The 19,110-nt window shown below is 39.4% G+C and overlaps 2 protein-coding genes across 4 annotated transcripts in view; both read left to right on the top strand.

The window, feature by feature from the left end:
• LOC127808960 (carboxypeptidase SOL1) overlaps positions 1–19,110 on the top strand; it is a 90,221-nt gene that overhangs the window by 34,377 nt on the left and 36,734 nt on the right. The gene's annotated exons all lie outside the window — the stretch shown is intronic.
• Positions 9,032–13,566, top strand: LOC127808959 (uncharacterized). The gene is made up of 4 exons (XM_052347711.1): positions 9,032–12,117; positions 12,217–12,335; positions 12,433–12,608; positions 12,707–13,566. Exons 1-4 carry the CDS (start codon positions 10,335–10,337, stop codon positions 12,717–12,719), a joined length of 2,091 nt encoding a protein of 696 aa, XP_052203671.1. The 5' UTR covers positions 9,032–10,334; the 3' UTR covers positions 12,720–13,566.

Here is a 19,110-nt window from a genome sequence, read left to right as displayed (position 1 = left end):
CAAATAGAGTAGAAGGGGGGGAATATTTTAGTGAGGATATTGGGAGTGTGTGGACCTCTCCAAAGTCCACTTTCTTTTTCATTTTGTCAAGTTCTTGGCTTGGAATCTTGATAGTTGTTGATAATTGCTTGCTGTTTGAATTTTTCTAATTCGGTTCCTATCAATTTGGTATCAGAGTGTGATCCATGGGGGGGTTTGTATCGGAGAGGGTGGGCGAGCTAGAGCGGAGGTTGGAAACTTACCAACAACAAATAGAAGGGAGGATGAACGGTTTGCAAGCGGGAATGGACTCGCTAAAGAACGAGTTCCAGAGGATGAAAGGAATAGAGAAGAGTTTAGCAACGGTGTTGGAGCAATTTAACCTGCTGGTGGAGAAGTGTGGAGAGCAGGAGAGGGGATGAAATGAGAAACAGTCTGGCGAGCGCTTACCGATGGGGTCGTCCCTCACAGAGAAGGCCACGCCAGAGCTGGGAAATCGGCACAAGGAAGCTGGCGGTGAGTACGACGTCTATGGGAGGTCAGACGGAAGGGGCCGACGCTTGGAGATGCCGGTGATTGAAGAAGGCGACTAGGACGGTTGGGTGGTTCGGGCTGAGCGATATTTCTCCGTGAATCAGTTGTCAGATGCGAAGAAGTTAGACTCTGCTGGTTTCGGCTTCGAAGGAGCTGCTCTCGCTTGGTTCCAGTGGGAGCAGCGAAGGCGACATGTGAGGAGTTGGGGGGAGCTTAAGGCGATGGGTGAGGAGTTGGGAGTTGCGGAGTTGGCTGATGAGGAGAAGACGGACACAGCAACACTGTGTGTGGAGGATGCTGCACTTTCATGGGTCCGGTGCGAGCAACGGAGATGAAGCGTGAGAAGCTGGGAAGAGCTGAAGGGGCTGCTGAGAAACCGGCCAATGATCCCAATGGTGAGAGTCGACGCCATAAGAGGGGAGGTGCAATCGATGGAAAGGAATGTAGCAATCATACTGGACCAGCTCGCATACTCGAGGACAAAGTGGGCGGATCAAGAGAGAGAGAGGAAGAGCAAAGCGAAGGAGGGAGATTGACCTTCGGAATTTACCCAAAATTTCGAGGGATCACCTGAAATCGAAATGGGCAGGGAGTTCGAGGGTGGAATTGGAGGAAATTGGCGGCCGGAAGTGCGGGAATACTGCCTCCTCTTTGAGATTTTGGCAGCCTTAGTGGGAGAAGTTTCAGTGACCATACTAGAGGGCACATTTGTTAACAGGTTGAAGCAAAAAATCAAGGCAGAAGTTAGGGTGTTACAGCTATCGAGTCTATCGCAAATCACGGAGACAGCCCAACGAAGTGAAGAAAAGATTAACATACTCCAAGCCCAAGTGGGTCCTGGACCACCTGGGAATCCTACAACAGTTCCCTGTTTTTCACCTTGAGGACAAGGTGAAAGTTGGGGGGGGGGGGGTATTGATAGGCAGCCCATAATATTCTGCTACCAGCAATAAGGACAGAATAGGAATTGAAATAGGAGAAGCCCAATTGGTGGTAGTGGAATAGCAAAGAGAGGGGGGCATGTGAGGGCAACATATTCCTATAAATAAGAGAAGCAAATAGAGTAATAGGGGGGGGAATATTTTAGTGAGGATATTGGGAGAGTGTGGACCTCTCGAAAGTTCACTTTCTTTTTCATTTTGTTAATTTCTTGGCTGGGAATCCTGATAGTTGTTGATAATTGCTTGCTGTTTGAATTTTTCTAATTGGGTTCCTATCAATAAACTAATAGAGGGTGTGGTCCCCTCGGCTTTGCTGGTATCTCATTTTATGCATTGCTGTAGAAAATCGCCCAAACCATGCCCGTGGAGACTATTTAAGTCCATATAATGCCTTCTTCAATCTACACACTTGCCCTTCTTTGTTATGAGAAAATCTAGGAGGTAATTTCATGAATACTTCTTCCTCTAAATCCCCATGCAAGAATGCATTTTTAACACCTAGTTGTTGTAGTTTCCACCCCAAATTTGCTGCTAATGATATGAGAATTTGAACTGTTGTCATCTTTGGTACTGGGGCAAAAGTCTCAAGATAATCAATCCCATAGGATTGAGTGTAACCCTTGGCCACTAGCTTTGTATTTTAAATTAAAGACCCATCTGCAGCCCACTGGTTTAATTCCCTTGGGTTGAGTTACTTCCTCCCAAGTTGATTCTTGTGCAAGGCCCTCATCTCTTCTAACATGGATTCTTTCTAATTTGGATCTTTTAGTGCCTCCTCCACTGATTTTGGAATAACACTAGCATCTAGGGTTGTTAGGAAGCTTCTGTAGATAGGAGAAAGGTGATGATAGGATAGGAAATTTGCTATGGGATGTTTGGTGCATGTTCGGACCCCTTTCTGGATGGCAATAGGAAGGTCCAGATCTGGGGATTCTGATTTTGTTTGGCTGGTATTTTGCTCTTCGGATATGTGTTCTTCCACTCTTGAATTAGGGGCTGCAATTGGTGTAGGCTGTAGATCATCATTAGGCTGTCATTTCTTGTACACATAGGGTGAGCCTTTGTATCAGTTGGTAGAAATTAGCTGCTGGTTTGTTCGTTCAGTGTTATTTGATGGGAAAGGCTTAGGGAAATGGTGGACATAATCACTGGTTGAAGCAGGGGGTTCTAGAAAGAAATCTGGAAAGAAATTATCCATAGTTTTCGATTGAGTATGCTCCCCCTTAGGTTGAGAATCAAAAAAGGATTGGGACTCAATGAAGGTGACATCCTTAGAAATATAGACTTTCCGAGAGATAGGATCATAATACTTGTATCCTTTTTGGGTTGGAGAATACCCTATGAAGACACATCTTTTTGCTCTGGGATCTAGCTTGTCTCGGTAGACCTTGGGTATGTGAACAAAACATACACATCCAAAAACTTTAAGAGGTAATGGAGAATGCAATTTCAGGTCTGGGAAGAACTTGGTTAGACTTTGGAAAGGACTTTGATTGTCAAGAATCTTGGATGGGACCCTATTAATGACATAAATAGCTGTCAAGATTGCCTCTCCCCCATAGATATTTAGGAATATTATGATAATGAAGAAGGGTTCGAGTGACATTAAAAAGATGCCTTATCTTCCTCTCGGCCACTCCATTTTGTTGTGGAGTGTCGATGCATGAAAATTCATGGACAATTCCTTCGTTTTGGAAGAAGATATGTAAGTGAGCATTGAAATAATCCCTTGCATTATCTGTCCTAAATTTTTGAATTTGAGTTCCAAATTGTGTGCGAATCATTTTGCAAAAATAAGGGAGAACAGTCCCAATACTAGCCTTATCCTTTAATAAGAAAACCCAACACATTCTAATGCAATCATCTATGAATGAGATGAACCACTTGGCCCCTGATTGATTTGAAATTCTTGAAGGACCCCAAACATCTGAATGAATCAAAGCAAAAGGTCTAGATGATAGTTTATTGCTAATTGAATAAGAGGTTCTATGATGTTTGGTCATAACACACACATCACACTGAAAAATACTGGGATCAAGAGTTTTAAACAAAGTAGGAAACATTTCTCTCGCTAAACTAAAAGGAGGATGACCTAGGCGAAGATGATGAAGCCAAATGGCAGCTCGGTCAGAGGTTGTTTTCTGGGTTGAGTAGGCTGCCTACAACTGATCTTTAGGCTTAGTGCTCCTCCCTTGTAAGATATACAACCCATGTTTCTTTTTAGCCACACCAATCGTCCTCTCCGTGTCCATGTCCTAAAATTTACACACATATGGAGAGAAAACAACATTGCAATTAAGGTCTTGAGTGAGTTGTTTTATGGAGATAAGGCTAAGGGTTAAATCTGGTACATAAAGTACCGGATTTATTGACAAATTTGGACCAAAGTTAACTTTGCCTTTTCCTTTAATGGGAATTGTGGTCCCATTGGCAATAGTGATTTGTTTGAATGATGTAAAATGCTCATAAGTATCAAAAAAGTGGAAATTGGGTGTCATATGGTTAGTAGCCCCTGAATCCAAGATCCATGTGTTATTCCTACCAGTCTTGGAGGCTAAAAAAGGAGTAAAACAGATTTGTTTACCTTGTTGAGCCATAGAGCAGGATACTCCTCCATCTTGAATGGTCTTTAGGAACTCATTCATCTTATTAATCTCCTCTTTATTGAGTTGGTTGAAGTCCATTCCAGCACCAGTACTAGGTCCAACACCTGGCCTTTCTTCCTTTTTTGCTTCTCCCTCTTGTTCTTTGTTTGAAAGGTAGCTTTGAGGGTAGTTTTGTGGAGGACCTTGGGTCCTTATATTCTTGAATCCACCAAGTCGATTGAGGACTGCTTCCTTCCCATGCAACTTGAAGCAGGTCTCCTTAGTGTGCCTCGGCTTATTGCAGAAGGTGCACCATTGCCCTTCTCGTCCGGACTTGTTCCGGTTTGTTGATTGCTTCCATGATTTGTTGCTGGAAAGGAGTGCTGATCCTTCCATATTGGATCCACCAAGCATGGCTCCTCTTCTATTTTCTTCACTTCTAACAATAGCAAACACCTCATTTAGGCTAGGTAATTTATCCTTATTGAGAATTTGAACCCGTACCTGATCAAACTCGGGATTTAAGCCTGCTAGGAACTCTACTATCCGGTCTCTTTCAAGAATCTGATTGAGGGTAGCAGTATCCGCTTGGCACACTATCTTTATAGCTTGGTATTGATCAAGCTCTAACCGTAGGCGTAGCATCAGATTATAGTACTTCGTGATTGTTAATTGGCCTTGCTTTGAACCATTGATCTTTGTTTTGACATCAAAGATTACGGATGCATCCTTGGCCTTTGAGTAAGTCTGATAAACACTCTCCCAAACTTCTCGGGCAGTACTAAGGAACATAAAGTTCCTGCTGATATCTAGTTGTATTGTGCTCCATAGCCATGACATGATGCAAGAGTCTTCCACATCCCATGTACTAAAACCTGGGTCAGTTTCTGGTGGAGGATTTCCAGTTAGGTGAGTGCTCTTTCCTCGGTCCTTAAGAAGGGTTTTGATCAGTTGCGACCATTGAAGAAAATTCCTACCATCTAGCCGGTAGGATTGGTGAACACTTGATAGTTCGCTAGCAAGAGAAGGTTAATCCATTGGAACTGTTTCTCCAGTGATGATAGTTGGTGAAGAAGATGGATTTGCTGATGTTTCTGACATGGTTATGAAGGAAGAACATAAGGATGAATGGTTTAAATGGCTGGAACCCAAAAAACAGGTGCTATGAAGGCACGAGCAATGAAGGCACTAAGAAAAAAGGATTGTGCAATGAAGGCACTGGTTACTAGGAGAGAAGGCTTGGATTAGCAAGTTTTGATACCATGTTGTGAAAAAGGAACCGGTATTCCTTTTTATTTTATTGATGTCAATAATAAAATTTATACAAGAGGTTCCTAAGAATTCTCTTATATTTTAGGACTAGATTACTTTCCTACTTATAGGACTAGATTACCTACCTTCTATCTAGAACTAGATTATATCAATTTAAATACAATAAGAAGATAAACACAAAAAATAAATACAAAAGATAAAAGAATAAAAACAATCTATCTCTATCTTGATCTCGGCTGCCTCTTTGCTGTTTATCTTCAGATATTTTAACAGAATTTGATAGTTTGTAACTCTTGTTTGGTTCAAAACCTGTTGCAAAACTTCAAATTGATCTGGAATTAAGGTAAAATTTGTAACTTTACCTTCTTCAACATCTACTGCATAGGTTGTTTGTTGCTTCTTCTGACCTTTCCCTTTCCAGTTTGTTGGCTTCCCATGTATTTTCTAGCAGGTTTATCTAGTGTGGTAGGTCTTGCTTTTCTTTCTGAGAGTCTCCATGATTGAGCTAGAGATAGAAACCATATATAACAAGTTTCAGTCAGAACTAGAAGTAGGTAAACTAGTATTGAAACAAAAGTTGAGAGAATTAGCTGATCCTGCTATAACTTTATTGATGTCGCCAAGTGTTAAAGTTCAAACAAAAGTAAAGCCATCGTTAAAGAAAAAACATCAATTTGATACTTTTACCAGACGTGATCCATTGTACATTGAAATAGTACAGTCTTGTCTTTATAGTACATCCCCAGCAACACAAAGTTTAGCTAATATAGACAACGAATGTAGACTTTCAAAATGTCATGCCAATGTCACACATAGATTGCGAGGTTATGATGATTTTTTTCCACTAAAGATACAATATTTCATACACAATATTGTTAATGTAGATTCTGATAGACATTGCGGGTTCCGTGCCATTACTGCATTACTTGGTATGAGCGAGCACAACTGGAGGGATATTCGTCTCAATCTGATTGAAGAGTTACATGTTTTTCGTGCTGAGTATTCAGAGTTATACTGATCTAATATGCGTGTGGATGAGTTAATGCGCACGCTCTCTTGCTTTGAGTCTGTTGCACCTCACTAGCATTGGATGACCTTACCCGACATGGGCCATTTGATTGCTTCAAAGTACAATGTCATCTTGATTCATTTGTCTAGGCTTCTGTGTCTTACATACGTTCTGCTCAGATCAATGCCTCCACCAGCACTACAACATAGAATTATTACTGTCGGTTTTGTCAATGATAGTCATTTTGTGCAGGTATTCTTATTTGAGAAGTTCTTTTGTGTATTTGTATAATTATATAACAATATTTTTCTATTATTATTTATAAGGTGTTTTTTAAACCAAACTCACCAATTCCTCCTGTTGCATGCAATTGACATAGATATCGAGCTGATATTACATGAGAATGGGAAACACCATATATAACTAGAGTTTAGACTTTTTTGTCTATCATTAACAAAAATGTGGCAACTAAAGATGTTATTGATTTAATTGAATCATGATGAAGTGAAGATAATTTAATATTTTTTATATCAAGTTTTACGTTTCTTTAATTTTTCTAGATGTAAATATTTACATGAACAAACAATCCCTAAACCCTAAACAAAGGAGGAACATGGCTTTGGGGATGCCCAAACCTCGGAGCTCTTGGGATTCGGGGTTCCCTGGGGTTCAGGACTTCCACAAAGCCTCGAATCTCGGGGTTTGCAGCATCCTTGAACCCTCGAATCCTGGGATTCGTGGATGCTTTGAACCCCCGAATCCCGGGATTCGGGGACCCTCAAACCTCGGGATTCGGGGCTTGGGGGATGCCCCGAACCTCGGGGTTCGGGGGGTCCCCGAATCCCTGGATTCGGGGCTTCGGGGATGCCTCAAATCCTGGGGTTCGGGGCCTTCCCCAAGCTCCGAATCCTAGGGTTTGGGGGCATTTGGTTTTCCCGAACCTCAGGATTCGGGGGTATTTTATTTTTTATTTTTTAATTAATAATAACATGATGAAAATGAGTTTTTTTTTTTTTAAAGTTCCATTAATTTATATTTCTTTAGTTTTAATTTTTCTTGAGTTAATGCTTCTTTAATTTTACTTTTTCTTTGAGTTAAATGTAAATTGTAATAAAATTATGTTTATTTTTATTTCTTCAAAATCTATATTCAATTTGTGACATTTTGTCATAAATTAAATAAAATCTAATAGCAAATACTAAAATGAAATATTATTACAAATAACTTAATCCACGTTCGAAAGTTATAATTCTAGTAATACGACAAATAACAACTATAAGTAATTCTCGATGCTCTTGGTGGTCGAACTGAACTTCAACTTGATTATGTCGGGGGTTGAGATGTACCAGATGTCGACGCTCCAACAGTATCACATGATGGCGATGGATTGAAACTATTAGGAGATGATAGAATAACATTTATCGCAAGACACGTCTCTCTCCATGCATCAGGAGATATGGGTTCTGCACTTGATATGGTGAGATCGAGAGTATATAATGCCAATCAATTACGTTGAAAAAAATAATTATATCATTTTTTTTCCAATTTAAATAAACTATATTTAATAATAACTTAAATATCAATTCGAAATCTTACTGCTTCAGCAAGACTGACTATATCTTCGTCATCTCTATCGAACTTTGATTGACGTGTAGGATTTTGTATGAATCCATGCGTAGTACGTCCATACCATGGCAAATAGTCATGTGTAAACTGCCATAGAAATGCAGAATGTCTACCACGTCGATGTGGTGGCAATAAATGAATATCCCATCGGTTCCAACTATCATCAATAAATGTATAAATTACCCGATATGATGTCGTGCCCGCACCTCGTTTAGCTTCAACAGGCGATAATGGGGGTGGAGGAATAGTACACACATACCCAAACTGCTGTAACATCCCTCTCAAGATGATGTGGTTCGATGACACTTCCACATTTTAGACAACCTGAGAAAAATGTAATCTCCGGTAATGGGTGATGTGCACGAGCCCTCCAATACGGCATCCAAATGACTTGCAAGTGTTTTTATTTTGAAATTTAATTTCAAAATATATTAATTAACTTGTAAAATCATAGTATGCAGGATAAATAACTCGTCTGGTGATAAAACATCAATCTGTTCCTAACAGATTACAAAATATTAGTATCACGAATAGGCATCCAACGGAGAGCCCGTGATTGTTCGTCACTGTATAACAAGTTATATATATTTCTACTAAATGGAAAATATTCGTATACCTATGCCTGTGTACATTTGATATAACCAATTATTAATGTGTTAAATATATGTAAATATATGGTATAGGGTTATGAAATTAAAATGATTATCTCAAGTAATGTAAGATATCCACCGATGCCTTTCACCTCTCGTCTCCTCGCAATACTAAGCTGTCTATACAAATATGCTAGGCAAACAGCTCCCCATGTATAAATACTAGTCATACTCAAATCATCCAACAATGTCAGATACGCAACTGGAACTAATGTACCACTCCTATCTATAAATAATGTACACCTAATAAAAATAACATATACGCTCTACTGACATGTTGGATCTCTTCATTCGAAACTGAATCTGGTATATGCATAAATATTCTCCTCAACCAATCTAACTTCACAAATGGTCCTCGATTTTCTGCAATCTATTGTGTTGCTGTATCTACTGAAATCCCAAGTAAACTACATAATAAATCACGAGTTTCATTACCTGTCAAATGATGAGGGACAAATACAGGTCTTCTAGTGATTGGGATCTTCAAAATAACAGCCACATCATATAATGTTATAGTCATATCTCCGAATGATAAATGAAATGTATTCGTTTTCGGCTGTCATGTCTCTGTAAATGCTGAGACAATAGTAGGATTTGTAAACCGATAAGTAGGGGTGTGCAATCGGTTATAACCGAACCGGCCAACCCTACTAACCGAAACCGAACTAACCGAAAACTAAACTGAATTAACCGAACTGATAATCGATTATGCAAAATCAGTATAAAAACAAACCATTCTACCAATTTGCAGAAATGAAATACAAGAATAGCATATGCAAAAGCAGCAAAACCATTTAGAAATTGAGAGAATACAAATTAATTTGTGCAAAAGAAGGAAATACAAATGAAAGGAAGAAATATCAAGAAACTATCTCACTGACAGTGTTCTAAAACTCGGGCTGGGCGGCCGCCTAGGCGCTGGGCAGCCGCCAGCCGCGGCGCTTTTGGGGGAGGCGGCCCATTTAGGCGGCCCCCCGACTAGGCGGTTCCAGGCGTGCCTAGGCGGTCGAGGCGGCCGCCTAGCCGCCAGTCGCAGCCCTAGGCGGCCTCCGCCCCCCACACTTTTCTTCAGCTAAGCGCGTAGATCGTTTTTAGGGTTTACATTTCATTTCAGATTTCCCCCCCTCCTCTCTCTCTCGCCTCTCGTTGTCTCATCTTGGTGCGTCGCCGGTTGCTCCCCTCCTCGCCGTCGTCGGACCCGCCGCCGCTGCTCGCTTGAACGACAACCTGTCTGGCTGCCTCTCTCACCGCACCACCTCTCTCACCGAGCAACCTCTCTGGTCGCCTCTCTCACCGGCCACCGCACCGCCTCTCTCACTGGCCGCCGACCGCGTCCCTCGCCGCCGACTGCCTCTCCTCTGTGTTCTGCCACTGCCGAGTCCCTTTCTCTCTCAATCCGCCGCCTTCAAGCATCACTAACAGTATGTAGTATGTACTATGTATTTAAAACTATTTATTAACCATCATCTATGATTTTCAAATTTATTAACCATGTCTTTCACTAGCAATGTTTAGATTTTATCTTCCACATGATTTTGATTTTCAGTTTCAGATTTGTGTTAGGTTATTAGCAATGTTAAGTTCCTGTGTTAGGTTGTTAGCTTTGATTTTCAGATTTGTGTTAGGCTGTTAGCAATGATTTTCAGATTTGATTTTCAGATTTTGTCTTCCACATGATTTTCAGATTTGATTTTGACTTCCACATGATTTTCATATTTGATTTTGTTCAGTTTAAGTGATGTCTGGAACGGGGAGTACGGAAGCATCGTCCGCTACCGTCTCAATTCTTAAAAGGAAGTCAAATGATGTGGGGTGGGAGTATGGGATGCTAATTGATCCCAAGAATATGGACAAAGTCAAATGCAAGTTATGCAGTAAGGTGATGTCTGGCGGTGTTTACCGAGTTAAAGAACACATTGGCCATATTTCTGGAAATGTGTCTGCATGTCCAAAAGCTTCTCCAGATGATAGAGCCAAATGCAAGAATGCAATTGAGGAGGCAAGGAATAAAAAGAAGAATAAGAAAAAGGAAGAAGATCTGATGAGATCAACAGTCAATATTTCTGAAAAGGGGGAAGGGAATGGCGATGATGAATTGCAAGAATTAGGGAGTAATAACCCACCCCGCACACTTGGCCCTATGGATAAATTTGCAAGCTCCATCAGCCCTGAAGCTGGTTCAAGTGTAAAAATGACACAAAGACAACAAAATATCAATGAAGCACTCTTTAAAGAGAGGACACAGACAGTCCGTGAATATTGTGCTAGGTGGGTCTATGAGCACGGTATTCCTTTCAATGCCATTGATAATGACAGTTTCAAGTTGTTTGTTGAGGCAGTTGGTCAATTTGGGCCAGGCTTCAATCCTCCTAGTCAATACCAGTTGAGGGAAACGTTGCTAAAGGGGGAAGTTGACAGGATGAAAGGTTTGTTAAAGAAGCATGAAGAAGAGTGGGCAAGAAATGGGTGCTCCATTATGACAGATGCTTGGAGTGATAGAAAAAGAAGGAGCATCATGAACTTATGTGTTAATTCTAATGCCGGTACTGCTTTCCTTTCTTCTAAAGAATCTTCAGAGGAGGCACATACAAGTGAACTCATTTTTGAGTATGTGGACAAATGCATTGAGCAAGTTGGGCCACAAAATGTTGTCCAAGTGGTAACTGACAATGCTGCCAACAATATGGGAGCGGCAAAGTTATTGAAGGTGAAGAGACCCAATATCTTTTGGACATCATGTGCTACTCACACCATCAATTTAATGCTTGAAAGCATTGGAAAACTGCCAAGGTACAAAAAAGTCATTGATCAAGCCAAGAGTTTGACAATCTTTATTTATGCACATCATAAGACCTTATCCTTAATGAGGTCATTTACAAAGAAGAGGGATATAGTGAGACCAGGTGTCACTAGATTTGCTTCTTCTTTCCTTACTCTACAAAGTTTAATGGAGAAAAAGAGCCAATTGAGGGCAATGTTTACTAGCTCTGAGTGGGAGGAGTGCAAGTGGTCAAAGACTGTTAAAGGGAAAGCAGCCTATGCAACTGTGTTAAGTATTGCTTTCTGGAATGGTGTGACTATATGTCTTAAGGTTTTTGCACCTTTGGTGAGGGTGCTTCGAATTGTTGATGCAGATAAGAAGTCTTCTATGGGCTTTTTATATGGAGAGATTAATCAGGCAAAAAAGGATATTAAGGAGGCCCTAAACAATCTTGAAAAGAACTATTTGCCTATTATGGAAATTATTGATGCAAGAGTGAAAGATAGGCTAGATAGTCCATTGCATTTTGCGGCTTACCTTTTGAATCCATATTATTTGTTCAAAGATATGGATATGCAATTTGATAATGAACTGATGGATGGGTTTTTTAATGCCGTGGAGATGTTTTTTTATGGTGATGATCGCATGCAAGGGCATATTTTAAATGTTGAGTTGCCAAAATATACTTGCAAAGAAGGAGTTTTTGGAAAGTCATGGGCAATTCAAGGGTGTGCAACAAATGATGATAATTATAACCCAGGTATAAAATTCCTTCCTCTAATCCTTAGGACTTTTTTTTTTTAGTTTCTATCGTATATTAGTTTAGTGTATAAATTTTAAATTTGTTTAACCTATGTAGTTAAATGGTGGATGACTTATGGAAATCAAACACCAAACTTGCAACGAATGGCGAGAAGGATCCTCTCGTTAACTAGTAGTTCATCCGGTTGTGAAAGAAATTGGAGTACTTTTGAAGGGGTTAGTGCATATTTTAAAGTGTTTTCAATATTTTAATCAATTAGTTATCTATCATTTATATTGAATTATTGATATTGCTTTCATTTTCTTCATGTAGATACATACGAAGAAAAGAAATAGACTAGATGTTAATCGATTGAACAATCTAGTCTTTGTCCAATTTAATGCAAAACTGATGAACAAGCAAAAAAGGGAGAAGGAGAGGAATGTTGATGTGCTACTTGCTAGTGATGCTAGTAATGCACAAGGATGGATCGTTGATGGAGAAGATGATGAAGAAATTGAGCCTGGTATGGGGTTCACTTGGGAAATGGTTGGTGAAGCTTCTGGAGCAGACGACATGCTTCAACCTCGAAGAAGTTCTAGGATGAGAGAACTTCATGAAGATGATTTTCAATCAGAAGAAGAAGATGAACAAGAGCATCATGAATTTGATTTTGAGTTTGATGAAGATCGTGTGCTAGAAGAATATGGAGAGGAAGAAGAAGAAATCCACTAAGATAACTAGATATTACTTAGATTCTTCATATATGTTTTAATGTTTATGTTGTATTATTGTTGTTTTTGTCATCTTAACCTCAGTACTAATCTACAACAGTTTGTTTTTAAAGTTTTTTAATGTTTAAATTCATTATTTCACTTATTATTCCAACTTTGGTTTACTTGATATCAAATTGCATCAAAAAATTTAAAAAAAAACACTATTTTCCAAGTCGCCGCCTAGGCGCCCTAGGCGCTAGGCCCCAGTCGGGCGCCCGACTAGCGCCTAGCGCCTTTTAGAACACTGCTCACTGAAACTAAGTAACTAACCTCACTGAAATATCAAGAAACTAATCCATAACAAGGAAACGAAGGGGATGGCCGATCATCACTGAAAGTCAAAAAAATTGAAAAATTAAAACCCTAACCTAACATCAATACTAACCTGTGTCTGATGGCCGATCATCGTTGGTATGGCCGTGTGGGGTCGATCGTCCAAGCACAAGGGAAGGAAGAAATAAGGAGACGAAGGGGACGGCGATCGGCGAAGGGAAAGGCGTCGGTCTGGTTGACGAGCTTTGACGCGCATGTTATCGTCGCCGATTGCCCCTCCGCCACTTCGGCAGCCGCCGCCATGGCCCAGATCTTGGAATAGCCCTCATCGATCGTCCAAGCATAAGGAAAAGAAGAAACGAAGGCGAGGGATGGTGGGGTGAGGGTTAGGGTTCGATTTGGTCGGGTGTGGGTTCCGTGTTTTGGGGCCACCGGAATCGATCTCATAGTCTTGCCTGCGAGTGGGAGGGTGGGGGGAGAGAGAGAGAGAGAATTGAAAAGGGGGGGGGGGGGGGGAGTGTCAGGTGGGTTTCGTGTTTTGGGGGGGGTCGCTGAACCGGTTAGGTCGGTTAGGGGGAGGGGGGCGGCTGAACCGATTAATTCGGTTAACTGAATAACCGAAAATTTGAAATATTACTAATTATAAGTCTATATGGCCATTCAAGAATTTTAAGTCCATGACTTCTATATTTTAATATACCTCTTTCCATTTAAAAAATTAAAGCACTTAATTATATACATTATAATAATAAATTTACAAAAAAATTTAATATAACTTCTCCTGCCCATATGGTAAAAACAACGTAATTTTTAAAACTTTTTAGAATTGATGGATCCTCGGGGCCTCTAGGTAATGGTCTAGAAATATCATTCTGCTTAGAAATATTAGGAGATGGTTGCTGTTGATCACTGACGCGATGCTCGGGAGTAACAATAAATGGTGAGGCATATTCTGGCTTTGAAATGGATGCATCTACTGGCTCTGAAATGTGGATACATCTACTGGCTGACTAGCACCCTCAAGCCTTCTCCTTCTCGTGGACGCAATGGGACGCTACCGAGATGAAGAAGGAATAGCTCGCTCTACTTCACTTCTTCTACCACATATCATAGCTACCACATATCATAGCTATACAATTACATTTTCAATATAACACAACATAAAATTATTAATATTTCTAAAAATTAAAACAAATTCTCAATATTATCAAATAGGATGCATCTATACAATTTACATTTAAGAATAACATAATTTACAACATTGATCACTGGCTCAATCACAATTTATATACACGACAGATCAATTAAAAAAATAAGATTAATTAAAAAATAAAAAATAAAAATATCCAGAACCTTGGGATTCGGTGGTGCCTTGAACCGGGGTTCAAAGGCCCCGAACCCTAGGGTTCGGTTTGGCATTCGATGGCGGTTAGCCTCCCCGAACACCGGGGTTTGGGGAGGCTGACCGCCTCTGAACGCTGCGGCTTGGAGGCGTTCCCGTCGGCTGTCGAATGCCTCTACCATTATCAAATTAAATCTTCAAATTTACTTACCTGGCTTTTGCGATTCCAGCGAGAAAGCGAGGGACTCCAACGAAGAGGGCGGGTAAGGCAAGCAACTCCGACGAAGAGGGTGATGGTCTGAAGAGGGTTTGATGTGAGGACTTGTTTGAAGGTGAAGAGGGTTTGCTGTGTGTGGGGGGTGTCTTTTGAGGGATGGGTGTTTGGAGGGTATGTTTGGAATATAGATGGTTGCAAAAAGTAAGGGAAATTCTATTTGATAGGTGATGAAGCTCGTGACTTATTATGTAGTTTACTTGGGATTTCAGTAGATATAGCAACACAACAGATTGTAGAAAATTGAGGACTATTTGTGAAGTTAGATTGGTTGAGGAGAATATTTATGCATATACCAGATTCAGTTTCGAATGAAGAGATCCAACATGTCAGTAGATAGTATCTGTTATTTTTATTAGATTGTACTTTATTTGTTGATAAGAGTGGTACACTAGTTTTAGTCACGTATCTGACATTGTTGGATGATTTGAGTATGAATAGTATTTATGCATGGGGAGCTGCTTGCCTAGTATATTTGTATAGACAGCTTGGCATTGCGAGTAGACGAGAGGTGAAAGATATCAGTGAATATCTTACATTACTTGAGGTAATTATTTCAATTTCATAACCCTATACCATATATTTAAATATATTTAACACATTAATAATTGATAATGTCAAATGTATACAGGCATGGGTATATGAACATTTTTCATTTAGTAGAAATAGATACAACTTGTTATACAATGACGAGCAACCACGGGCTCTCCGCTGGATGCTTGTTCGTGATACTGATATTTTGCAATCTATTAGGGAGCAAATTGATGCTTTATCACTAGACAAGTTATTTATCCTGCATACTATGATTTTGCAAGTTAATTAATATATTCTGAAATTAAATTTCAAAATAAAAAAACACTTGTAGGTCATTTGGATGCCATATTGGAGGGCTCGTGCACATCACCCATTACCGGAGATTACATTTTTCTCAGGTTGTCTGAAATGTGGATGTGTTATCGAACTATATCATCTTGAGAGGGTGTTACATCAATTTGGGTATGTGCAGACTATTCCTCCACCCCTGTTATCGCCTGTTGAAGCTAAGCGGGGTGCAGGCACTGCATCATATTGGGTAATTTATACATTTATTGATGATAGTTGGAATCGATGGGATATTCATTTATTACCACCATATTGACGTGGTAGACATTCTGCATTTCTATGACAGTTTACACATGACTATTTGCCGTGATATGGACGTATTACGCATGGATTCATACAAAATCCTACACGTCGATCAAAGTTCGATAGAGATGGCGAAGATATAGTCAGTCTTGTTGAAGCAGTAAGATTTCGAATTGATATTTAAATTATTATTGAATATAGATTATTTAAATTGAAAAATTTTTTGATATAATTATTTTTTTCAGCGTAATTGACTGGCATTATATACTTTCGATCGCACTATATCAAGTGCAGAGCCCATATCTTCAGATGCATGGAGAGAGAGACGTGTATTGCGGTAAATGTTATTCTATCATCTCCTAGTGGCTTCAATCCATCGCCATTGTGTGATATTGCTGGAGCGTTAACATCTGGTACATCTCAACCCCCGACATAATTAAGTTCAAGTTCAGTTCGATCACTAAGATTAGTTCAACCACCAAGAGTATTGAGAATTACTTATAGTTGTTATTTGCCATATTATTAGAATTATAACTGTCAAACGTGGATTCAAGGCTTGAGGGATGCCCTGAATCCAGGGATTCAGGTACCCCCAAACCCCGGGGTTTGGGGCATGCCCTAAGCCTCGAATCTTGGGATTTAGGGGATTCGGAGCATCCGCGAATCCTGGGATTCGAGGGTTCAGGGATGCCTTGAACCCCAGGGTTCGGAGCATCCATGAATCCCCAAACCTCGAGATTCGGGGCTTTACATTTTTGTTAATGATAGACAAAAAAGCCTGAAGTCTAGCTATATATGGTGTTTCCCATTCTCGTGCAGTATCAGCTTGATATCTATGCCAGTTGCATGCAACGGGAGGAATTTGTGAGTTTGGTTTAAGAAACACCTGATAAATAATAATAGAAAAATATTATTAATAACAATTTCATAACTATATAATTATACAAATACACAAAAAAACTTCTCAAATAAGAATACCTGCACAAAATGACTATCATTGACAAAACCGATTGTAATGATTCTGTGCTGTAGTGCTAGAGGAGGCACTGATCTGAGGGGAAGGTATGTAAGACACTGAAGGCTAGACAAATGGATAAAGACAACATTATACTTTGAAGCAATCAAATGGCCTATGTCAGGTAAGGTCATCCAGTGTTGGTGAGGTGCAATAGACTCAAAGCAAGAGAGGGTGTGCATTAACTCATCCACACGCATATTAGATCCGTATAACTTTGAATACTCAGCACGAAAAACATGCAACTCTTCAATCAGATTGAGACGAATATCCCTCCAGTTGTGCTCGCTCATACCAAGTAATGCAGTAATGGCACGGAACCCGCAATGTCTATCGGAATCCACATTAACAATATTGTGTATGAAATATGGTATCTTTGGTGGAAAAGAATCATCATAACCTCGCAATCTATGTTTGACATTGGCACGACATTTTGAAAGTTTACATTCCTTGGCTATATTAGCTGAACTCTGAGTTGCTAAGGATGCACTATCATGATAAGACTGTACTATTTCAATGTATGATGGATCAGGTCTAGTAAAAGTATCAAACTGATGTTTTTTCTTTGACGATGGCTTTCATTTTGTTTGAACTTTAACACTTGGCGGCATTAGTGAAGTCGTAGCAGGATCGGCTAATTCTCTTAACTTCTGTTTCAATATTAGTTTACCTACTTCTGGTTCTGACTGAAACTTGTTATATATGGTCTCTATCTCTGGCTCAATCGTGAGTAGGGATGACATATCATCATTAGAAGCAGTTTGCATCAAATGTAACTTTCTCCAATGAGGATGCACAACTGACAAAGGAATTGGTCGTCTTTGAATCATAAACTTTGCAATTTCATGTGCACAAGGCAAACCATGTGTGCTTTTGATCACACATCCACATGCAATCTTATCCACCCCTACTTTCTGAGCTAGTTGCGTTTGTTTTATCACCATATTTATTGCATTTCTATAGATAATACCTCGTAATTCTCTGAAAATTTTTGGCTTGAAATTTTGTTGCACCAATGTTAAGCTCTTCTGAAACGATCCTTTGATCTTTGTATGCTGTAACTCAATAAGAGAGTTGATGATTGTCCATGATGACTCAAAATCACCTTGAGATGATCCAAGATGTCTCTTCAGCTTCGCATGGGCACTCTCAGCCCTTGAACAAAAGCATTTTGATATATTAGATTGTATTATAGTTTATAAAGATATTATAATATAAATAATAAGTAAGGATATATGACATATGAGTTTTATAAAGAGTATTTGTTAGTAGTAACATTGCCAAAATGTATTATCCTATTTGTCCACGCTGCAACAAATTTTTCCTTATAATTAGTTAACCATGCCTTTCTAACATAATCAAGTGCATCATCACATGCATAGTACTCAACTATTAAGTCATGAAGCCGACGTTCATACTCATTCTCAGTTGAGGCAAAAATAACAAGTTGCCAACCTAATATAAATTTCTCCCATGTCTCCTTTCTATCAAATAACTTCTTACAATTAGCGAGTACATGTTTTGATATATGCCACCTACACAATAAGGTGGTCATGTTTGGAAACACTTTATGTATTGCATTTATCAATATTAATTCTCTGTCAATGACAACTATTCCTGAAAATGTATTAGATCCACCAAACTCTTTAATCTTTTCATTGCCCATGTGTAGTTATCCTCATATTCATGATCTATGAATGCAAATGCAACAGAAAATGTTAGTTCAATTGATGTTACACTAACAATCTCAAGTAATGGATATCTGTACCTGTTAGTTTTGTATGTACAGTCCATTATTAACACATGTGGGAAGACTTTTAATAACTCTATAGCCATTAGATGAGTCCAAAATAAGTTAGTAATACAATCTGTTGATCTCTCGCATCTATGCCACTACATAATTACATTCTCCTAATTTTTTCATCAATTGTTGCATTTTTTATCGATCACCTTTCTCTATAAGTTTATATCTTTGGCGTGCATTATATATAGTTTTGATAGTAGTGATGTTTCTATCATCCTGTGCTTTTATGGCCATTAAAATATTTTTAGGCCTCACAAGATTATTAGATATTGTATTCAATATTTCTTTCTCTTTCTTTGTAAGCCGCCCTGCATATGAATAACCCTCAAGTTGAGTTGGTGGTGTATGATTGTGCAGTTCACATGTAACCTTCAACTTCCATTGGTCATTTAAAAATTTCAC

This window comes from Diospyros lotus, chromosome 8 (genome assembly GCF_014633365.1).
Source record: "Diospyros lotus cultivar Yz01 chromosome 8, ASM1463336v1, whole genome shotgun sequence".
NCBI classification, from domain to species: domain Eukaryota; kingdom Viridiplantae; phylum Streptophyta; class Magnoliopsida; order Ericales; family Ebenaceae; genus Diospyros; species Diospyros lotus.
The sequence above is the reverse complement of the archived record's forward strand: the minus strand, read 5'-3'. Positions and strand labels throughout refer to the sequence as shown.

Bases quoted from the DNA above. Each gene is read 5' to 3' on its own strand.
- LOC127808959 (XM_052347711.1), top strand. From the start codon at position 10,335: ATGTCTGGAACGGGGAGTACGGAAGCATCGTCCGCTACCGTCTCAATT. The intron at 12,118-12,216 runs GTATAAAATTCC...TAACCTATGTAG, and splicing joins TGATGATAATTATAACCCAG to TTAAATGGTGGATGACTTAT. The intron at 12,336-12,432 runs GTTAGTGCATAT...TTCTTCATGTAG, and splicing joins ATTGGAGTACTTTTGAAGGG to ATACATACGAAGAAAAGAAA.